The following is a 20,637-nucleotide window of genomic DNA, read 5'->3' as shown; positions in this document are numbered from 1 at the left end:
TCTTCGACCTGATATTCACAAAAAGGACAAGTAGAAGACTGAATCAGCAAAGCTTACCTCGAGTAGGCCGAGTGTCCAGCAAACTTCTCCAAATGAAATTTTATGTGAAGGTCAAGACACCAGATCCACTGTGCATTCTTGTCTCTTAACATTAGAGCAAGAACTTTATAGATTTGGTTTTACCATTGGATGCAGATGTGTCAGTCCCTTAAGTGGGTGTTTTAATGAGCTCATAAGTTGTTTCGGGACATTTTACAATGTGCTTCAAAATTTATTAAATGTTATTTTTGATAGATCTTTATAAGATAAAAAGCTTATAATATTAAGAATTAAGATGCCAGGAGTATATATATTTATATATATATATATATATATTTAAAATTAACTGAAGAGTTTTTAGTTAATTTGAATTTTTATAAATTCATTAAAAGTAATTGCAAAATTTCCGCTACTAGAGGTTCCGCCATCTCATATAATATTTCAAATATTTTTAAAAAGTTAATTACATTTAGACTCGCTTCAAAAGTGTTTGTATGTTACATTAAGAAACTTTGCCCTTATTAGATGATCACTAAATAGTACTGCGTGTCAGATTGGGAGAAATTCTATCCGGAATCGAGTTTGGCCGGATATGAAATAATCATATGATAAATATATCAAATTTATTCTGTGATTAATTTAGTTCGATCGCACCTAGTTTGGATAAAAAATTTCCATCCGCTTGATTGACAAGTCAGAGTGATACAACCAAGAATAAAGTTGACATAAAATTAGCATTATCCTTACCCCTTGACTTGAATTTTTCTAAGCTTATAATTGCAGTGGATATCCTTTCGCATCACATATATTATACTTGAAATGTTAGATTGCTGAAGGATTAAACTTGAAATGTTAGATTCATCATTGAAGAGACTCTTTTCTAGACATTTTATATCCCCATTCTCACCTCCGTCAATGTCCCAACATTATCTGTGTTTTTCTTACCCTGAATCCATAGACACTATATATATACGCACACTATTCTTGTTATTTGTCGTATACGATGATATGTTTATTGTCTCATGCCAGTGGAATCTTGTAAAGTCGTAGATGATGAAGGTTTATTTTTATTAGTTTATTTCAGCTTCGGACTCTTGTATACAATGATATGCGTATTGTCTCCTGTTTGGCAGAATCTTGCAAGAGCTTTGGGCCGCATGACCATACGTAAACAATATATGTTCATTTTTTTAAGATGTCTGTTGTCATTACATCATCAGATGTGAATCATACTGCTCCATATGGGAAAGTCTTGCAACTTCAGGTAGCAAGGTCTACTCTCAATTTATCCTCTTCTATACTTTCTAATTCTCCAGCATGCAGATTCTAGTTGCTGGTCTTTTATTACTGGTTTTGATCTACCTTCTCAAGTTAATATACGCCGTCATCTGGCTGCCATGGAAAATTGGAACACACTTCAAGAAACAAGGCATCAATGGCCCACCCTACCGTCTCATCTATGGGAATTCAGAAGAGATCATACAGCTGATTAAAGATGCTGCATCAAAGTCGATTCCCTTCTCTCACGATATACTGCACCGTGTGTCCCCACACTACTACAAATGGTCAGCCATGTATGGCAAGACAGTTCTGTTCTGGTTTGGATCTAAGCCTCGGCTCATATTTGCTGATCCAGACATGATCAAAGAGCTTATGGTCAACAACAGTGGTTCAATTATTAAAGATGCATTTAACCCACTGTCTAAGCTGCTGTTTGGACAGGGAATTGTTGGCTTGGAAGGTGATAAATGGTCTGTTCATAGAAAGATTGCTAATCAGGCCTTCACTATGGAAAGAGTCAAGGTAATCTCCTCCCCCCTTGTTGTACTTTGACTAGATGCATTAACTTACAAAGTCTATAATCCTTTATGATTTTCTCACGGCTTACTTTTATAAAGAATGCAATTTAAGGTCTTTTCATGGTTTTTGCCTGTGGGTAAAAAGTAACAGTAACTGATTTCAGGCTTGGGTGCCCGAAATTGTGGCCAGTGTTGTGAATGAACTGAATAAATGGGAAGCAGAAAGTGGAGGAAGAGATGAGTTTGAAATTGATGCGCACAAAGCTCTTCATAACCTCTCTGCAGATATCATATCTAGGACGGCGTTTGGTAGTAGCTTTGAAGAGGGAAAGCGCATATTTGAGCTTCAGGACCAACAGGCTGTGCTTACTTTGCAGGCCAAGCGAAGTGTTTACCTTCCCGGCTTAAGGTTAAAATCCATTTCTAGCTACTGAATTCTAAGCTGATCGTTTCGTTCCTATGACAATTGATTATCTAAAATATCCACTAAATATTTCAACTTGTTTGCAGCACTAGGAGTGGAAGCCTTTGTTTGAATAACTAGGTAGAATAATTGAATTGATTATTGAAATAATTAGATCTTAGATTGTCCATGACACAGATGGGCTGCAGTTGATTGATCATAAGATAGAACTCCAATCAAGACTCCTTGGTTCTCAGTAATTTACTTACGCAAGATTATTTCATATTCACGGCCTTGCTTTACTGAATTGTATACAGGTTTCTACCAACTAGTGAAAACAGAAAGTCACAAAAGATAGAGAAAGAAATTCGGGATTCAGTGAGGATGTTGATCGAGGCAAACAGTAAAAATAGAGAAAACTCCAAGAATCTGCTTACTCTGTTGACACAGGCCAGCAGCGATCGTGAAGAAGACAGGCTGTCCGTGGAAGAGGTTATAGACGAATGCAAGACATTCTATTTTGCAGGAAAAGAGACTACTGCCAACCTCTTGTCATGGGCGCTTCTCCTTCTAGCAAAGCATCCTGACTGGCAAAACAGAGCCCGTGAAGAAGTTTTTCGCATTTGCAAGAGCAACCAGCTTCCTAACTCTGAGAACCTTACTGAACTTAAGACAGTAAGCTTATAAGTTGTTTGGATCTAGCCTTGAAATTCACAAGTTTTAACCTCTGCTGACCGGTTTTTGTTGGATAGGTCACGATTATACTCCAAGAGACAATGAGACTCTACCCTCCAGTTGGGATGCTCATCAGGCAAACGGCAAAGAACATAAAGTTGGGCAGGCTCGACATTCCAGCTAAAACAGAATTCAACTTGCCAATACTTGCTGTCCATCATGACACTGAGATTTGGGGAGACGATGCCAACGAGTTTAATCCACTTAGATTTTCTGAGCCCAGAAAGCATTTGGCCGCGTACTTCCCGTTTGGTTTAGGCCCCAGATTCTGCGTTGGCCAAAATTTAGCCATGGTGGAAGCTAAGATCATCTTGGCTATGATCATCCAACGATTTTCGATGGCAATATCTCCGTGCTATATACACACGCCTATAGTGGCATGGACTCTGGAGCCACAATATGGCGCACAGATCATCCTCAGAAGGGTTAACTCTAGCTGAATACTCTTTTCAGAAAGTATGCTATGCATGATGCAACTATCCAGAATGTCTAGATTGTGTAAGGGAGAAATTTCTCTGGCATTATCACCTGCTAGATGCAAATTATATGTGGAAATAAGCCAAAATCCCTTTGAAAAGGCCACTTTTCAATGAAACTTTTCAGTTTTACATTATTTCAACATTTTCCAAGTTTTTATGTTTAGCCCAATCTTATTGAAAAAGCCTATTTCCGGTCGAAATTTGTAGCCTATGTATACTCAAAATACCTCATCAAACTACTCTGCTAGACATCATTATTGTCTTTCTTTAACTATAAATATACATAGGAGAGGACATAACATGACATGTTATATCATGTCTACTTTTTAAAGTGAAAAAGAAATAAAAAAAAGTTAATGTTAGTGAAAGTTGAGAAGAACGAGCAATTTAGGGATTTCAAAGAGTGGGAGGTGCAGAAGTTAATAAATTAATTAATTTAATTATATATACAATATAAAAAATATGGAATAATTACACTTTTCTCCTTAAGTTTAATGAAATTAAACATAGATTCTTTATAGTTTGGAAAATTATATCCAATACTCTTGAGATTTGTTTTTTATTAACAAATAAGTCTCTCCATTAATGAAAATTCACCGAATTTGTTAATACTAACAAAAAAATTATATTAACCCCTAGTTAACTTATTACTAACTTATTGCAGGTCAAATAATTTTTTTAAATAAACATGAATGGAAAATTCGATTCAATTTTCGGTTCAAACCAAATTTTCGATTCGATTCAGTTTCAATGGATTTATTGTCAACACCTGTAAACACGTGAGTGTTAGAGAAGTGAAATAAGACTCCACATTATGTTATCATAAAATTTAGTTAGCATTATACCTACCCCTTGACTTGATTCTTGAATGATTGCTTGCCCTTTGTTTAGAAAGTGACGCTAAAACAACTACACAGTATTAAGTTTTAACAGTAGGAGTGGAGGAGTAGGATCCTCCAATTGGAGTTTTCAATAAAAATATGATCTGGGTCTGGCAGAGTCTTGCAAGAACCAAGACGATGGATGGTTTTCTTTATATCAGCTTTGGGCCACATGACCATATTATTTCTTAAGGTATTTGTTCTCATATCATCATCACACGTGAATCATACCGCTGTGTACGAGAAAGTCTTGCAAGTTCAGGCAGCAAGATGCGCTCTCTATTTATTCTCTTCTATGCTTCCTGTACTTCCATCCATTCTCCACTCCAGCCATGCAGATTCTAGTTGCTCTTCTTTTACTACTGGTTTTGATCAACCTTCTCAAGTTAATATACACTGTCATCTGGCTGCCATGGAGATTCGGAGCACACTTCAAGAAACAAGGCATCAAGGGCCCTCCCTACCGTCTCATCTATGGGAATTCAGAAGAGATTGCTCAGCTGACAAAAGATGCTGCATCAAACTCAATGCCGTTCTCTCACGATATACTGCATCGTGTGTCCCCGCACTACTACAAATGGTCAGCCATGTATGGCAAGACAGTTCTGTTCTGGTTTGGATCTAAGCCTCGTCTCATATTTTCTGACCCGGACATGATCAAAGGGCTTATGGTCAATAACAGTGGCTCAGTTATTAAAGATGCATTTAACCCACTGTCTAAGCTGCTGTTTGGACAGGGACTTGTTGGCTTGGAAGGTGATAAATGGTCTGTTCATAGAAAGATCAATAATCAGGCTTTCACGATGGAGAGAATCAAGGTAATCTCCTCTCCCCTTGTTCTACTTTGACTAGATGCATAAACTTATCAAGTAAACCAATTTTCATGGTTTTCCTTCGTGGGTAAAAAAGTAACAGTAACTGATTTCAGGGTTGGGTGCCTGAAATTGTGGCCAGCACTCTGAACGAACTGAATAAATGGGAAGCAGAAAGTGGAGGAAGAGATGAGTTCGAAATTGATGTGCATAAAGCTCTTCAAAACCTCAGTGCAGATATCATATCTAGGACGGCGTTTGGTAGTAGCTTTGAAGAGGGAAAGCGCATATTTGAGCTTCAGGACCAACAGGCCGTGCTTACTTTGCAGGCTGACCGAAGTATTTACCTTCCCGGATTAAGGTTAAAATCTCTTTCTAGCTACTAAACTCTAAGCCGATCGTTTTCATTCCTATGACGATTGATTATCTAGAAGAACTATTAAATGTTTCAACTTGTTTGCAGCACTAGAGAGGAAGCCTTTGTTTGAATAACATGACACAGACAGAATGCGATGGATTTTTATCTCGTGTGTTAGGCTGCAGTAGATTGTTCATAAGATAAAACTCCAATCAAGAGTCCTTGCTTCTCTGTAATTTACTTGAGATTATTTCACATTCACGGCCTTACTTTATTGAACTATATACAGGTTTCTACCAACTAGTAATAACAGAAAGTTGCAAAAGATAGAGAAAGAAATTCGAGATTCTGTGAGGAAGTTGATCGAGACAAACAGCAAAAATAGAGAAAACTCCAAGAATCTGATTACTCTGTTGACACACGCTGGCAGTAATCGTGAAGAAGACGGGCTGTCCGTGGAAGAGGTTATAGATGAGTGCAAGACAATCTATTTTGCAGGAAAGGAGACTACCGCCAACGTCTTGTCATGGGCGCTTCTCCTTCTAGCAAAGCATCCTGACTGGCAAAACAGAGCCCGTGAAGAAGTTTTTAGCATTTGCAAGAGCAACCAGCTTCCTAACGATGAGAACCTTACTGAACTTAAGACAGTAAGCTTATAAGTTGTTGGTTCTAGCTTAGAAATTCAGAACTTTTAGCCTCTGCTGACAGGTATTTGTTGGATAGGTCACGTTGATACTCCAAGAAACGCTGCGACTCTACCCTCCAGCTGCGATGCTCCTCAGGCAAACGGCGAAAAACATAAAGTTGGGCAGGCTTGACATTCCAGCTAACACAGAATTCAACTTGCCAATACTTGCTGTTCATCATGATACTGAAATTTGGGGAAACGATGCCAATGAGTTTAATCCACACAGATTTTCTGAGCCCAGAAAGCATATGGCCGCGTACTTCCCGTTTGGCATAGGCCCCAGATTCTGCGTTGGCCAAAATTTAGCCATGGTGGAAGCTAAGATCATCCTGGCTATGATCATCCAACGATTTTCTTTGGCAATATCCCCCTCCTACGTACACGCACCTGTATTGGCATGGACTCTGGAGCCACAATATGGTGCACAGATCATCCTCAGCAGGGCTGTTAACTCTAGCTGAATACTGTCTTTAGAAAGCATGCATGCATGATCCTTCCTCATAAATCTGCTCTTCTAAGAGAGAAATTGCTCTGGCATAGTACCTGCTAGATGCAAAATATATGTGGTAATAAGCCAAAATATTTGTTGTAAATTGCCTGTTTGTTTGTGCTTTTTCAGTTCTAGTTCTCAGTTTTTGAATCAGAAATTAAAATAAGAATACGTTTGTTTATACATACTCTCATTAAAAATATAGTGATTTTTGACTCCACTGTTCATTGTAACATATAATTTTATCAACTAATCCAAACACATTCTCTTTTCCTACAAAAATTAATAAAATTAAAAATACATAATTGCCACTGAAAATGTAAAAGAGGAAAGGTAGCTCTGACCAGACACCATGCACCTAAGTATTTGGTTCACCAAACCTTAATGACAAGTTTACATTAATTGCTTACATGCAAAATGAAGTTGGAGAAAACAAGGCTGCTTTTGCGCTCGTCCAATTTATGTACTAAGACAGAACTGCCCTCGGACGAGCATTGATCAGAAAAGAATTACAAAAAATCCAACTAAACACTTGAGATTTTTAGACTAGTAATTCTTGAAAATGGCCTTCAACAAGTTCATTTTCAAATAAGGAGAAGCTGTAATAAGTACCTTTTGTCAATATAATAAAACGGTTCTTGTCTTAGAAAACAAAACCATTAATCGTTTCAGCACTTGAAATTTGAACAATTTTAGTTTACTATACTCTAAAACTCGAAAATGGAAAAATAGTCGATACATATCGTAAAACGATATTCATACATAAATGCGATATAATATATGTTTATTGGAATATTTCACAGGTAATTTTCCTGTTGAGAAATGCATTTCTTATGAGTTTTATTATATGGGTTGTTTTGAAATTCATTTTTAACAAATATCTCATTGTTATTTGAAAAATTATGAATGCTCTATTTGAAATTAACAAACCATCTTATAAATTCTCTTTATAATTGATTGTTACGAAATGATATTTGTTAAATAATTGTAACACTAAGAGTATTTATAATTTTTAAAATAATAAAAAAATAATTATAATTATAATACATTTTTAGGTAACTCGTTGTAACTTACCCGAGAAAATCGATGGGCTTTTATAAGTTTTGGTCATATAAATTAGACAAGGGGCAAAGTAGTAGTTAACCAAACTCATCAGAGTCGAGTATTTGTTCTGTTTGACAGGAAAACGCTCGAAAATCAAAATCCGAACGTTAATTAGTGAAAGCTAAGTAGGGTTTGGTGGTGGTGGGATATTCACTACCTGGGAAACTTCTGGATTTGCCGTTTCAGCAACCCAACGGCCACTTCCTAACAGCCCCGAAATATTTGTGAATCTAAATTTAACGAATGTAAACCACGAGCCTCCACAAGTTATTCTTGTTTTTATATTTAGCTTCTTGTTTCAGTACCATCCGCGGATCATTAGGGAGTTTACTGGTTTGGGTTCTACTTCCTCCATAACAGTCGAGGTGCGCGTCTTTCCCTCTTGGAATCTGTGATTGGTGAAGGCACTTTTTTTTGTAAATATGATTGCGTTTTTGATTTTGTGGGTTTGTCTTAGTTTGTAATCTAGTATTTTTCCCTGCCATGGTTTTTTGGGTTGGCTGTCGGTGTGGCGTTGGACTGGTGGCCGAACCAAGTTGGTATTAATCTTACTGAGTTTTCGTTTGGAGGGTTTTCGCATTTCTCCCGGAAAGATTCTGCACTTTATTGCATTCTTTTATTATCTTTAGTGTTATATTCAGTGTTGTCAATGACCGGGGATCCTATATCTTTACCAAGTTTCTGTAGTGCGGTGGAGTACGAAGGGTAAGGGTTCATCAATTCTGGAAAGGGATTTAGTACTAAAACAAATTCGTACTGGGGTTGTTTGAACTATTCATCTGTTAATATTCCTCATCTGATTTTTTCTCTGAGCCCTCATGTAAAACATGAAAAGAAGACATCATGTTTGTATTGTCGTTTTCTTGAAGTTTAGAAAGTAAGCAGAAGCTCAAGTGACAGTAATCTATATAGGTTCTGGAAACTCTAGGTTTTCCTAATTCGAAATAGATTTACTAGTCTTTACTATTTAAGTTCTTTGTTTCTGTTCCTGACTTGCCTTAGTTGTCATACAACATGGTGAGAGTGTTGAGAAATAATCTTGGGAGATAGGGATTATATCAAAATATTAGGCATATTCGTTCTTAAGTTATCTAGTGCTCCTTCAAACTGCAGATTATTGTGGTGCAAAGTGAAGCTTTGTTGATGCGGAAATGGAAATCATGTCTTCAATTTTAAGAAACCTTAGCTACTTTTGAGACAATCTGACATATGTGTCTGTGAGATGTTTCTACTCCACAAGCAAAGTACTGAATGATTTTGTATTGAGTGTTATCCTCATATAGTTTCTCGTCATTTTATATGCTTCAGTTCGTCAAATTTCTTGTTCCTGGAGCATGAATTGGAGAAGAAATCTCCGCTGGTTGCGCAGTTGTGAGTAGACACTGGGAGTTATGAGATTATCTGTTGTTTGTGGAATTTGCGGCTGTACTATCTGTTACAAGAAGCTACCAGATTTACTTCACTTGAGCCAGGGAAATGCCATCTAATTGTTTCAGAAGACTTCGTGGTGGAGCTTGGGAAGGAGTCTGGAGATTGATATCTGGGAGAGAAACTGGGATCCAGGATCAGTTTTATGGTTTGATTGGCCAAGGGAAATTGTTGCTCGGCAACTCGAGGCTGCTGCATTCCTTGCCCTCTGGAGCATTTACTGACCTGCATGTTTTTGTCCGGCCTGGCACTATCGCTGCTGCTCAAGCAAATTTGTGTTTAGCCAACCGAAGGAAGAACATTTCAGTTGTTGGAGCATTTTCTCGGGCAATCTCCATACCATCTGTTTCCGGGCCTTCATTTCAAGTGTGTGGTTATCATATTGATCATTTGCTATCAGAGCCTAGTCAGGTTTTGGAAATTAACACAGAAAAGGGACTTATGGCTGTCTGTGGGTCTAAATCAGCTCTTACTGACCGCTGTATCAATTTGACTTCTAGGCCTGCTCAACCTGGTGTGGCTGCATATCATTCTTTTAGTTCTTACAGTAGAAGTAGTTTTGAAAATTGTAGAAAAGCTACCATGAGTTGGCAAAATAAAGAGCAGCCTAATAATTTCTTGCTCTATGGATATTTCATATACAATGTTGCAAAGAGAAAGGGTAATAGCAATCCATTTCTGGGGTTTGGTTTTGAGGGTTTCCATATCTCATCACCTGCATATTCCTCTACTGGAACCGCACCAGATGTGTCCTTTGATAACTCTATGAAGGAGGAACAGCATTCAAGTTCTGCGGATTCATCTGAGCTGTATGTTCCTTTCAGTTTCTGAAATATACAATCTTCTGCTTTTATTTAAGCCTTGTATATAAGCCTCGATTTGTGTTTGTAAGCTAAAACATTGACTCATGCATGATTAATAGTTATGATTCAATTGTAAAAGCCATTGTGATTTTCTCCCCCATTCCTTGTGCATGCAGTGTGTGAACTACACTGACAACATTTCGGCTTCTCTCGTCTTTCTGCCATACTTACAATGCTCTACCTGTAGTTATGGATGGAACCTCCTATAGTTAGGCGTAGAATTGTTAGCAATTTGTTACCTCAGTTAAAATTTGAACTGCATGTTGTGTTTCGCTATGTCTGTCTACTTAAATATTTTGTTGAAGTTCTAAAAACTTGTATTTCCTGCTTCCTTTGACTAGGAATTATATGTGACATGTAATGATGAATTAACCACGTGACACTTGCCAAGTCGTCACTCAAGCATGCTGCTGTCTGTCCTCATTAGACACCACCAAGAAGTCATTTATTTAAAACGATAATTCTGGAAGCCTATGTTATTTGAGACCATTGTCATGTACCTTCATGACTATCTGGTTGATTGCAGGAATGTTCCCATTGACAGAACTCTGAAACTAAATTCAGGGTCATGTTACCTGCCCCATCCTGACAAAGAAGAAACTGGTGGAGAGGATGCTCATTTCATTTGTACAGATGAACAAGCCATCGGTGTAGCTGACGGTGTAGGCGGATGGGCTGATCTGGGTGTTGATGCAGGACAGTATGCGCGTGAGCTTATGTCCAATTCAGTTAATGCAATTCAAGAAGAACCAAGGGGTTCCGTTGACCCGGCAAGAGTTCTAGAGAAAGCATACACTAGCACAAAAGCAAAAGGTTCATCGACTGCTTGTATTATTGCCCTTACCGATCAGGTATATTGTGGTGATCATATCCTTTTTCCATGTAAACAAGCTGACCAACAAATTGGAATCATCATGTTTCACTTGTTAAAAGTTGTTCAAACCTTGAGAAAATTATTTGTTTTTATTTTAAGCTCTAAATTGGTTTCTGTTTCCGCAAGCATGTGTTTTCTAAAAAGTTAGAATGAGTGCATTGCTTCCCAGTTTGCGTGGTTTGTGAGTCGTACTTTCTTTTCTGTGTAGGGTCTCCATGCCATTAATTTAGGGGACAGTGGTTTTATGGTGGTTAGAGATGGATGTACAGTTTTCAGATCCCCTGTTCAGCAGCATGATTTCAATTTTACTTACCAGCTGGAGAGTGGAAATGCCGGCGATTTGCCTAGCTCTGGACAGGTTAGTTAGCTCCTTGTACCTTTATGTTTACTTTCTGTGTATTATTATCTGATTATCGTGGGTTAGGAACCATGAGCATTTTTTGAATTGCACCTTAATTTTTCCAAGGATAAATGTAGTTTGTAATGTTTATATCTCTGGGATGTAATAGGGACATCAGTTAAAAGTGACTGGATGAATAGAGTGGCCAGAAAGCTTGTTACTTCGATTATGAAGCTATCCAACTCGCCCGCAATTTCCTTGCATTTAGTGTAGGAAATCAGCAGTGGGCCTACCTCTTACCAGAAAACTTCATGTATTTGCTCACATCTTATCATTCAGTCAGATTCTCTTGGATGCATTTTTGAACATTTTGCGCCTCATTGATACACAAATTTAAATGATCAACAATTGAATTCGGCCTTGTAATTCACTTTGGAGGTTTTACATTTCAATTCTGTCCAAGAATTTATTTTTTTTCCCACTGTGCGCCTGCTGCTCTTAGGATTATGGATATCACTGGATACTACGTTTGCTACTTTATCCTGATAGTTCTGTTTGAGCACTGTTGTTAGACACTTTGTGTGATCCTTCATTTGAAACATGGTGCACAAATCCAGTTGGGAATTTACAGGTGTCATATCTATTTCCATGCAAGTTAATGTTAGATGGAATGGACGAATTGTCTAACATATTGGCAGACCTTTTAGTAGCTTTGTTATCCTGGAAATCAGGATGCACCTGCCTCTTGTTTGACATATTGGCGAGAATAGTGCTTGTTTGAACAATTTCTTTTCTTTGAGAACAGAAGATTTTCGCTTCTTGTTTCTCATAAATGAGCTGTTTCTTATCATTTTAACTACGATCTTAACATGTTGAACTTGTGCAGGTGTTTACCATTCCTGTTGCTCCAGGAGATGTTGTAATTGCTGGGACTGATGGGCTCTTTGACAATTTGTATAACAACGACATTACTGCTGTTGTGGTTCATGCTGTAAGAGCTGGTTTAGGGCCTCAAGCAACAGCGCAGAAGATAGCAGCATTGGCACGACAACGAGCACAGGACAAAAACAGGCAGACTCCTTTCTCTACAGCAGCACAAGAAGCTGGTTTCCGTTATTACGGTGGGAAGCTGGACGACATCACTGTAGTTGTTTCTTATATCACAAGTGACCACAATGTATGGAATCTCTCTCTCTCTCTTTCTGTATGTATATGTGCATACATACATACATACATACGTACATATCTATCTATCTATCTATCTCTTGCTCAGTTGCTACCTACACATATACAGATTTTATCTTCATGTGCATATATAGACAGCTGTCTGTGTGGTCTACATCATCTACATCTGCTTTTTCCACTCTTTTTATTGTAATCATCGTCATTCCCCAAGTATCTCAAGTCCAATTGGGCTGCTGCATCTTCATAGCGAGCCGTACAATGACCCAGTGGGTCATCTTCGTTGATTCGTTTCAGATATGAAACCTATTTATTGGATGTATAGTTCATCAATCATACAGATAGCAACTTACGCTTCTCCTTTATGGGCTAACTTGGGATATCAATACTGATTTCAATCATTGGTGGATGAATTTTCTTCTTGCAAGAACCTAAATAGTCCAGTTATATCACCTCTGAGAACACAATTTAATACTTGTGCATTTTTCTCTTGCAGGAAAGCCTTTCATCCAAAAGCTCTCACTAGAGAAATGGTTTGTTTTCCGTCATATCCATTCCGTCAGATCACTCCAAATCTTGTCGGACAAATGCTGTGCGATCTGGTACCTCTTTATGTTGCTTCTATGGTGAATGCCAATCTTGGCGACCCCTGTTGTAAATATACTTATTTTTGTGGTTGTAGCGCTTTTACCACAAATGGACACCTTAAAGCAGCTGTACAGAGAAAATAGTGAGAAACCAAGAAGTTCATCCATAGTTTTGTCTCATAGTGTTTCGGAATTGTAGTCATAAGTTTCTCCCCAGTTCCCACGTTGGTCTGCCATCATCAAGTCTGCAATTGAAGTATAAACCCTTTTTCCCATCCCCTTCCATTTTGCAATTTTTCCATAGTCAGCTCTAGCTAGCATTTTCATGTGATCAGGTCTTTGGACTTTCATCAGGTGCATTTAGCCAACCCTGTCCCCTGAAAGACGAGGCCTACCTTCCTCTGCCCGGACCAATGTTGAATCAAGTTTAATGATCACTTGTTTGGTAATAAGGGATTGGTGGGACAGAGGTGATGAAATAACACAACAAAAGCCAATCAGCTTTCTGTGTGTGGTAATATATGATGATTTCGACAGTGTCAATGTATGCTCTCCAAAAATCGAGAGACCCTTTCAAGAGAACTCTTCTTTCATTCTTAATTGTATTAGGTAAGTTAATACCTTGATCGGTTCAAATTTGTTCTGATTTAAGGTGATTTTGACATTAATAATGCTGTCAAGATGAGAATCTGTCACCATCCTGCCTGGAAACTGAAGGGGAAAAAAAAAGGAAACCGAATATCACACGTCTTCTCTATTCTTGCATTGTAACGACTGGAAAACATTTATCTATTTTCCATCAAAATAATCTAAAATTTTGGATGATTGAAGTTATTATATGCATGATGACCTATTTCTATATTATTATAAATTATTCTACTACTTATGGTGAATTCTTGACAAGGTATTATTCATTTTCTACTCTTTAGGGGAAAGGAAATTGTTCTAAAATCGGCGTAATTAAAATAGTAAAGTTCATTATTTCATAATTAGTGATAATTAATTCCACACTGATACCTACTTTCTTCAGTGGTCAATGGCATTTGGTAGAGCTGCAGTGGACACAGTCATACAACGGGAGCGTTTGCAAAAATTTCGGTCGTTAGAAAAGTAATTTTTGTAAAAAAGAGTTAAAAAGTGTAGTAAAATTAAAAGTGAGTGATGTTTGTAAAAAAAAGTGAAAAATATATAAAAATTAAATTAGACAATGTCAAAAAAAATACTTTTAAAATAAATTTAATTAATGGAAGACTGTTTTGTTCTGTTTGTTAAAAAGATACTATTTTTTTGTTTATTGTTTCATTTGTTGTTTGTCATTTAATTATTTTTCACAAAAAATCATAATTTTTATTTAGATTAGGATTTCATATATATGTTTTTCAAAATATTAAAAAATATATATTTAGTTTAATAATGCTCCCACTAAGTAATATAATGTTCACTCATACACAATAATTAAATTTACCTAACTAAAAAAATAATTATTTTATTAATTAATTAATAATAATATGTAAATGAAATAATATAGTTAGATGATATAGTGTTTAAAATATAAAAACTTAAAATATTAAATATATGAAAATATAAATTTAATAATTGTTAAAATTGAAATGATTTGAAAATTTCGATATCAACTGTAATATATAATTTTAAAATAAATTAAAATTATTATAACAAGAATTAAGTAGTAAAAAATAAAATTGTATTTATTTATAAAAAAATTAAAACAGCTAAAAGCACCTCTAAGGTCTTTTTAGATTTTGATCTAAAAATATTTTTTTTAGTCATCTTAAAAGTAAAAGCATATCCCTCAGCCTGTCGAGAAAGGCGTCACTCATTGAACACTGTTGTACTGTACGATTGTACTATTTATTTAATAAAAATTATATTTTTCTAAAAAATAAATAAATAAAAACAGATATCCAAACACTTTAAAAATAATTTTAAAGACCAAAAATTGAAAAATACTTTTCGAACGCGCTCAAACACTCCTAATAACTCTGGTCAGCTCTCAGGCCAACAGCTCAAGTTGACTTGTTCTACATGTCATCCAATAGGAACGTCAAGATTCAGAGCCTCAGCATTTCATAGGTACGCCTTGTAATAGGCAACTATTACCCTTTCTCCTCTTAAACTACCCAACAACCACGACGACGCCACTCCACTGCCCCGTTTCGAAGTCAGAAAGTACTTGTGTAAAATTGGAGTAATCTAATATTAATACGAGAATTGAAGAAGTTTCTGGGAACCCAGTACCCAAGTTTCGATTTTGTTGATCTCCTGTTACGGAAAGAGGAAAATTATGCTGGAGTAAAAAAGTTTGAAGGTGGGGTGGTGTTGACTTGATGCTATTCTGAATTTTCTTTCTTTGGTGTCGGGGAAAATTCAGAGATAATTGGAAATGGCGGTGGGGCGGAGAGACAAGAGCAGCCAATTATCAAACCGTGGATCGCGAATCGCGGCGGCGATTGGGATCGGAGTTGTTGTCGGATGCATTTTCGCGTTCTTGTTCCCCCATGGATTCTTCTCCTCGAATCCGCCTGCTCAAATTCGACCACTTTCAAATTCCAATCTTCAGGTGCCATTTGATTAATTATTTTATTTTATTTATTTTTATTTTTTTAATTTGCTGCTCTTTACATGCTTAGCTAAGTAGTTACGTGTATTTTGTGCCTTTTCTTTTGCTTCTTGGAACTGCTTTCTTTTTTTTTTTTTTTTTCTTTTTTTGATGTGGTAATGTCCTCAATTTGTGTAGTATTACTATTTACTCAGCTTGTCCCATGTCGGCTTGTACTATTCAGAAGTTGACTTCATCTGTTCTTTGAGCGTGTTCTTTTCTTTCCACAGCTGCGCATTTCTTCAGATAGATCAAATGCAGTTTTTCTTATTTGATAATTCACTGCTCACTTTTTCAATTTAGCCATTTTGCTAAGTTTTCAGCCTGTGTACTTAGCTTGGATCCAGTTTTTATGTGCATATGCTCAGTTAAGTATAGTCCATTGACAAGGAATCAAGAAACAAAAAGTAAAAAAGAATTGAGGGCGTTTATATTGAGATAATTCTGTGTTATGGGAGGTATATTGATGTTTGTGATATACTTGATGATTAAAGCTTTTGTGAGTAACAATAGTTTTGTAGCATCAGGGATTTGTTATCATCTTCTTGATTATTTGGTGTTACATAGGTTGATTCGGCGCCGTGTGAATCAACTGAAAAGATAAACATGTTGAAGTCAGATATTATGAGGTTATCGGATAAGAATGTTGAGTTGAAAAGGCAAGTAAGGGAGTTGAATGAAAAACTAAGGTTGGCTGAGCAGGGAAAAGACCATGCACGGGAGCAGTTTATGGTGTTGAGTGAACCAAACAAGGCTGGGCCTTTTGGTACTGTGAAGGGTGTGAGGACAAATCCAACTGTGACGCCTGATGAAAGCATAAACCCAAGACTTGCAAAGATCTTAGCAGAGGTAGCAGTAGGAAAAGAACTTATAGTTGCTCTTGCCAATTCGAATGTAAAACCGATGCTTGAAGTCTGGTTCACTAACATCAAGAAAGTTGGGATTACTAATTATCTAGTGGTGGCATTAGATGATGCGATTGTTGATTTCTGCAAGTCAAATGATGTCCCTTTTTACCAAAGGGATCCAGATGAAACTATTGACTCTGTGGGAAAGACAGGTGGTAATCATGCTGTCTCAGGACTGAAATTCCGGATCTTGAGGGAGTTTCTGCAGCTGGGTTACAGCGTTTTACTTTCAGATGTAGATATAGTTTTCTTGCAGAATCCATTTGATCACTTATACAGGGATTCTGATGTGGAGTCCATGTCAGATGGTCATAATAATATGACAGCTTACGGGTACAATGATGTTTTTGACGAGCCTGCAATGGGTTGGGCTCGGTATGCTCACACTATGAGGATATGGGTTTATAATTCTGGTTTCTTCTATATAAGGCCTACCTTTCCTTCCATTGAGCTGTTGGATCGGATCGCTGACAGGCTTGCTCGACAGGCAAATGCTTGGGACCAAGCTGTTTTCAATGAAGAGCTCTTCTTCCCTTCTCATCCTGGTTATGTGGGGCTTCATGCTTCAAAGAGAACTATGGATTTCTATCTCTTTATGAACAGCAAGGTACTCTTCAAGACCGTCAGGAAAGATGCTAATCTGAAGAAACTGAAGCCAGTTATCGTTCATGTAAATTACCACCCTGATAAACTTCCAAGAATGAAAGCTGTTGTTGAGTTCTACGTAAATGGCAAGCAAGATGCTCTAGAACCATTTCCTGATGGGTCAGAATGGCAGTAAAATGGCCTCCTAATATGAGAATCTTCTTGCTACCAGTCATGTTTTTCTTGCTTGTTTTCATTGTACACAGGTAATCGGACTCTGTACATCATCTTGGAGCAACGTGTTCTGCTAATGCCGCTTAAACGATCTTACTCTCCTTCCCAAACACCTTTTCCTGGTTCACATGTTTTTTCCTTTTCCATCCGTCAGTTTTAATGTAGTTTAATTTGAACATATCAAATCTATATATTCAAGTCCTATCATCTTACTACAGTCTCTGTTCTTGATTGTGTTAGTTACGGTGGCGTCAGATTGCCAAGCATCTACTTAGGATGGGATTCTGTTTCCTGCTTCATAGTTTGATATGGACTTACTCTAATGATGCATAACAGCATAAGTCCATCTAACCATAAGAGTTCTTTTCATATGGAAATGCCTTGACGTCCTAGTCTTCTACCTGATTTTAAATGGATATTTTCTTTATTAGGCTTTCAAGTTCTGCGGAATAGTCCTCTCTCTTAATCATATATAAGAACTATATGCAGCATGTTTTATAATGAACTAGTAATTTGTGGTACACCCTACACGTGTGCAGCTTTTATAAATGTCATTTGAAATAAAATATTTATATTTAATTAAATATATACAAAATAATAACTTGATATTAAATTTGAAAAAATTGGTGACAAAAAGATGAAAGAAAATAAAAGAGAAGGAAATAACTATAAAAAAGATAATAGGGGTTGGAAGTTAGATGAAAATTTGAAAAAGTAAATTAAAAAAAAAAAAAACATACCAAACAAAAGAAGAGACATAAAAAAGGTGCTCTCCATCGTATAGATGTTCAGGGCTTTCTCATGCAGTTAATGCTAACAATACATCTCATGTGTGCATATTGGAGCTTATAACTGGAAGATTTAACCCTGCTATTCACTATCACTATAAGAAATGGTTCGAAGACATGCATTAGGATTCATCGCTCAGACAAATAATCATTATTACATCAGCAGTAAGATTCATGGTCAGTCTTCCTGCTGGTCCGAGCCGGGATCAGCAGAGGATGTGGACTCATCATATTCCTCATCTACATCTTGGTCACTGTCGGAGGGTGTGGGCTCATCATCTTCATCTGAAGGTTCGTTTTGGTCTGGCTTGGACGGTGAAGGTACATCTTGGTCACTGTCGGAGGGTGTGCGCTCATCATCTTCATGTGAAGGTTCGTTTTGGTCTGGCTTGGACGGTGAAGGTACATCTTGGTCACTGTCGGAGGGTGTGAGCTCATCATCTTCATCTGAAGGTTCGTTTTGGCCTGGCTTGGACGGTGAAGGTTCACCTGAGGCAGAATCTTTAGGAGTTGGGGAATCATGATCAAGGGGTTTAAAGAAAATATAGAGATGGGAGCTATCTTGAACCCCATAATCTTTGAGACAAACATCATTTCTATCCAGCAGAAGACGTTCATCGGCATCAAGCATCAGGATAAGGCGTTCAGTGGGAAGGTTTTCTTGCTCTCCAATTTTTTTCTTTAGGTCGCCTACTGTAGCATCGTCTTCCACTTCAACAAAGAACAGACTTCCGGTCAGTATCTCCGCTACCAGCTTCATTTTCAAGGAAAGCACTTCCTTCCTCCCCCTCCTCTTTTACAGTTCTCATTCCTCTGTAGTCTGATTAATTGGATTTAAAGTGTTTGTTCATGCAAATGGGACCTGCCTCTGCATTGTGATTACATGTGTGTTTGTGTGTGAGAGAGATGAGTGTTCATGGAGACTGCATTCTTGAGCTTCATACAGAATTCCTGGCATTGATATCCATGATCAAAGTGCCACACACATAATTTGAAAAAATGAGTTCAAATTTTTTAAAATGTTTATCCAAATAAATTTGATAAATTCATTATTATGAATTAATTGAAACCCTGACTTACAAATACATAGATGCACACAAAAAATAATACTACGTGCATTTAGATTGATGGAGTTGACATCTCTTTTGGATTTCTTTGGATAGTTTTAAATTCAAAAGATATAAAATTCTTCAACTTTAAATTTGAACCATATTTTGTGAAATAACCATAGATTTCAAATACTTCTAATATAGTTTCTTTTGGACTAATGGAACATATATATGAATTATCATCAATCGATGACTGTAAAAGTTTGCTAAACATTTCATTCATCCAACTATCAATTAATGTCTCTGCAATAATGCAAATATTTTAAGGAAAAAGTTCAACTGCAATCATGCAATTACAAAAGTAGAAACCTCTTTCTTTCAGATAAAAATAGAGCCCCAGAACAACAATATATTGACGACATTGCAGCAAAGTTCAGTCACCGAAAGCTTTGCACTGTATGACTCCTTAACAAGTCTACCAAATCTTCTTTTATTCCATACAAACTCCAAATTCAACCTTACTTCTAATGGTAATTTCCCAAAAATGACAAAATTGATCTTTACACAACCTAGCCCTATAATCCAAAATAAAGCTGCAGTGCATTCTCCCATAGGGAAGAAAATGTGAATCTTGCCACGTACTTGAACCTATAGAGGCAGTCTTCAGGAATAACAACTAAATTTTACATCAAGGGTCTAGTGTCGTAACGATATTTAGGCACAATGCCACTACTACTATAACCTTTATGTATCAAAATTTCTCAGGTCAATCAAGCTCTGGATGAATAGGACCGTCGAATAACTCCATTCTTGTATCTATACATATGATGTATCAAGCACATTTCACCCAATCTCAGCAGTCTGATGCAGGATAAATTACCATCTGATTCAATCAGGAGCAGTTAAGCCATCCATCTTCATCATACAAAAGTATTTGGATGGTACTAATGCCCCAGCCTTACTACACAGATCCACCACTGCAGGAGCTCGGCCATAGTATTCACGCCCTTTATCAACTAGTATAGGCGGATCTTGGCGCCGTCTGAACCAAACTAGTTTTGGAGGAACCAAATCATCAACCCTCGCCTTCTCCCAGAAATGAGTCCCACGCCAACTCTCATATTTAAACACCCCACACATCCGAGCTTTGTGCCCGGATGGCCCCACATGAACTTCAGAACAGTGTTTACAGACTCTTGCTGGATAAACAAACAATAACTTGTGCACTCCAGATCGAAGTGTCTCCCATGCCCTGAGAGTTCGTGTAGCCACCAATCTCAAATCATCATCTGACAATGACACACGATCAGCAGTATTGATTCCAAAACCATCTGGAGTATCAACACTTGAAGAAACACGTTGATCATTATCATCTGCCCCTGCTTGTAGACAGA

At 37.2% G+C, this 20,637-nt stretch overlaps 6 protein-coding genes across 8 annotated transcripts; 4 read left to right on the top strand and 2 right to left on the bottom strand.

Annotated features, from left to right (window-relative positions):
• Positions 1,178–3,618, top strand: LOC105159228 (cytochrome P450 734A1). Its single transcript, XM_011076216.2, has 4 exons — positions 1,178–1,842; positions 2,003–2,247; positions 2,559–2,916; positions 2,994–3,618. Exons 1-4 carry the CDS (start codon positions 1,357–1,359, stop codon positions 3,414–3,416), a joined length of 1,512 nt encoding a protein of 503 aa, XP_011074518.1. The 5' UTR covers positions 1,178–1,356; the 3' UTR covers positions 3,417–3,618.
• LOC105159288 (cytochrome P450 734A1-like) lies at positions 4,478–6,865 on the top strand. The gene is made up of 4 exons (XM_011076298.2): positions 4,478–5,154; positions 5,265–5,509; positions 5,796–6,153; positions 6,230–6,865. Exons 1-4 carry the CDS (start codon positions 4,669–4,671, stop codon positions 6,653–6,655), a joined length of 1,515 nt encoding a protein of 504 aa, XP_011074600.1. The 5' UTR covers positions 4,478–4,668; the 3' UTR covers positions 6,656–6,865.
• Positions 7,841–13,698, top strand: LOC105159226 (probable protein phosphatase 2C 55). 3 transcript variants are annotated; one of them, XR_847571.2, is made up of 7 exons: positions 7,841–8,153; positions 9,097–10,025; positions 10,606–10,930; positions 11,162–11,311; positions 12,180–12,470; positions 12,972–13,077; positions 13,158–13,698. XR_847571.2 is itself a non-coding variant. In XM_011076215.2 (6 exons), exons 2-6 carry the CDS (start codon positions 9,265–9,267, stop codon positions 12,999–13,001), a joined length of 1,557 nt encoding a protein of 518 aa, XP_011074517.1. In that variant the 5' UTR covers positions 7,842–8,153; positions 9,097–9,264; the 3' UTR covers positions 13,002–13,607. The 3 variants fall into 3 exon arrangements, 1 of the variants encoding a protein (XP_011074517.1); XR_847570.2 differs by having other exon boundaries at positions 7,842–8,153; positions 12,972–13,318; positions 13,417–13,698; XM_011076215.2 differs by having other exon boundaries at positions 7,842–8,153; positions 12,972–13,607.
• LOC105159225 (arabinosyltransferase RRA3-like) lies at positions 15,179–17,623 on the top strand. Its single transcript, XM_011076214.2, has 2 exons — positions 15,179–15,640; positions 16,247–17,623. The coding sequence occupies exons 1-2, from the start codon at positions 15,464–15,466 to the stop codon at positions 17,366–17,368; spliced, it is 1,299 nt and encodes a 432-aa protein (XP_011074516.1). The 5' UTR covers positions 15,179–15,463; the 3' UTR covers positions 17,369–17,623.
• Positions 18,165–19,281, bottom strand: LOC105159224 (clumping factor B). The gene has a single exon (XM_011076213.2). The coding sequence runs from the start codon at positions 18,952–18,954 to the stop codon at positions 18,373–18,375; it is 582 nt and encodes a 193-aa protein (XP_011074515.1). The 5' UTR covers positions 18,955–19,281; the 3' UTR covers positions 18,165–18,372.
• LOC105159223 (APO protein 4, mitochondrial) lies at positions 19,716–20,637 on the bottom strand (the record flags this gene model as incomplete). Its single annotated transcript, XM_020692973.1, is given in 1 exon segment — positions 19,716–20,637. A coding segment is annotated over 1 exon segment (506 nt), but the record flags the coding sequence as incomplete, so codon positions are not given.

This window comes from Sesamum indicum, linkage group LG3, assembly GCF_000512975.1.
Source record: "Sesamum indicum cultivar Zhongzhi No. 13 linkage group LG3, S_indicum_v1.0, whole genome shotgun sequence".
Classification (NCBI taxonomy): Eukaryota; Viridiplantae; Streptophyta; class Magnoliopsida; order Lamiales; family Pedaliaceae; genus Sesamum; species Sesamum indicum.
This window is presented reverse-complemented; position numbering and strand designations above follow the sequence as displayed.

Bases quoted from the DNA above. Each gene is read 5' to 3' on its own strand.
- LOC105159224 (XM_011076213.2), bottom strand. From the start codon at position 18,954: ATGAAGCTGGTAGCGGAGATACTGACCGGAAGTCTGTTCTTTGTTGAA.
- LOC105159226 (XM_011076215.2), top strand. From the start codon at position 9,265: ATGCCATCTAATTGTTTCAGAAGACTTCGTGGTGGAGCTTGGGAAGGA. The intron at 10,026-10,605 runs GTATGTTCCTTT...GGTTGATTGCAG, and splicing joins TCTGCGGATTCATCTGAGCT to GAATGTTCCCATTGACAGAA. The intron at 11,312-12,179 runs GTTAGTTAGCTC...GAACTTGTGCAG, and splicing joins ATTTGCCTAGCTCTGGACAG to GTGTTTACCATTCCTGTTGC.
- LOC105159288 (XM_011076298.2), top strand. From the start codon at position 4,669: ATGCAGATTCTAGTTGCTCTTCTTTTACTACTGGTTTTGATCAACCTT. The intron at 5,155-5,264 runs GTAATCTCCTCT...AACTGATTTCAG, and splicing joins TCACGATGGAGAGAATCAAG to GGTTGGGTGCCTGAAATTGT. The intron at 6,154-6,229 runs GTAAGCTTATAA...TTTGTTGGATAG, and splicing joins ACCTTACTGAACTTAAGACA to GTCACGTTGATACTCCAAGA.
- LOC105159228 (XM_011076216.2), top strand. From the start codon at position 1,357: ATGCAGATTCTAGTTGCTGGTCTTTTATTACTGGTTTTGATCTACCTT. The intron at 1,843-2,002 runs GTAATCTCCTCC...AACTGATTTCAG, and splicing joins TCACTATGGAAAGAGTCAAG to GCTTGGGTGCCCGAAATTGT. The intron at 2,248-2,558 runs GTTAAAATCCAT...AATTGTATACAG, and splicing joins GTTTACCTTCCCGGCTTAAG to GTTTCTACCAACTAGTGAAA.
- LOC105159225 (XM_011076214.2), top strand. From the start codon at position 15,464: ATGGCGGTGGGGCGGAGAGACAAGAGCAGCCAATTATCAAACCGTGGA. The intron at 15,641-16,246 runs GTGCCATTTGAT...GGTGTTACATAG, and splicing joins TTTCAAATTCCAATCTTCAG to GTTGATTCGGCGCCGTGTGA.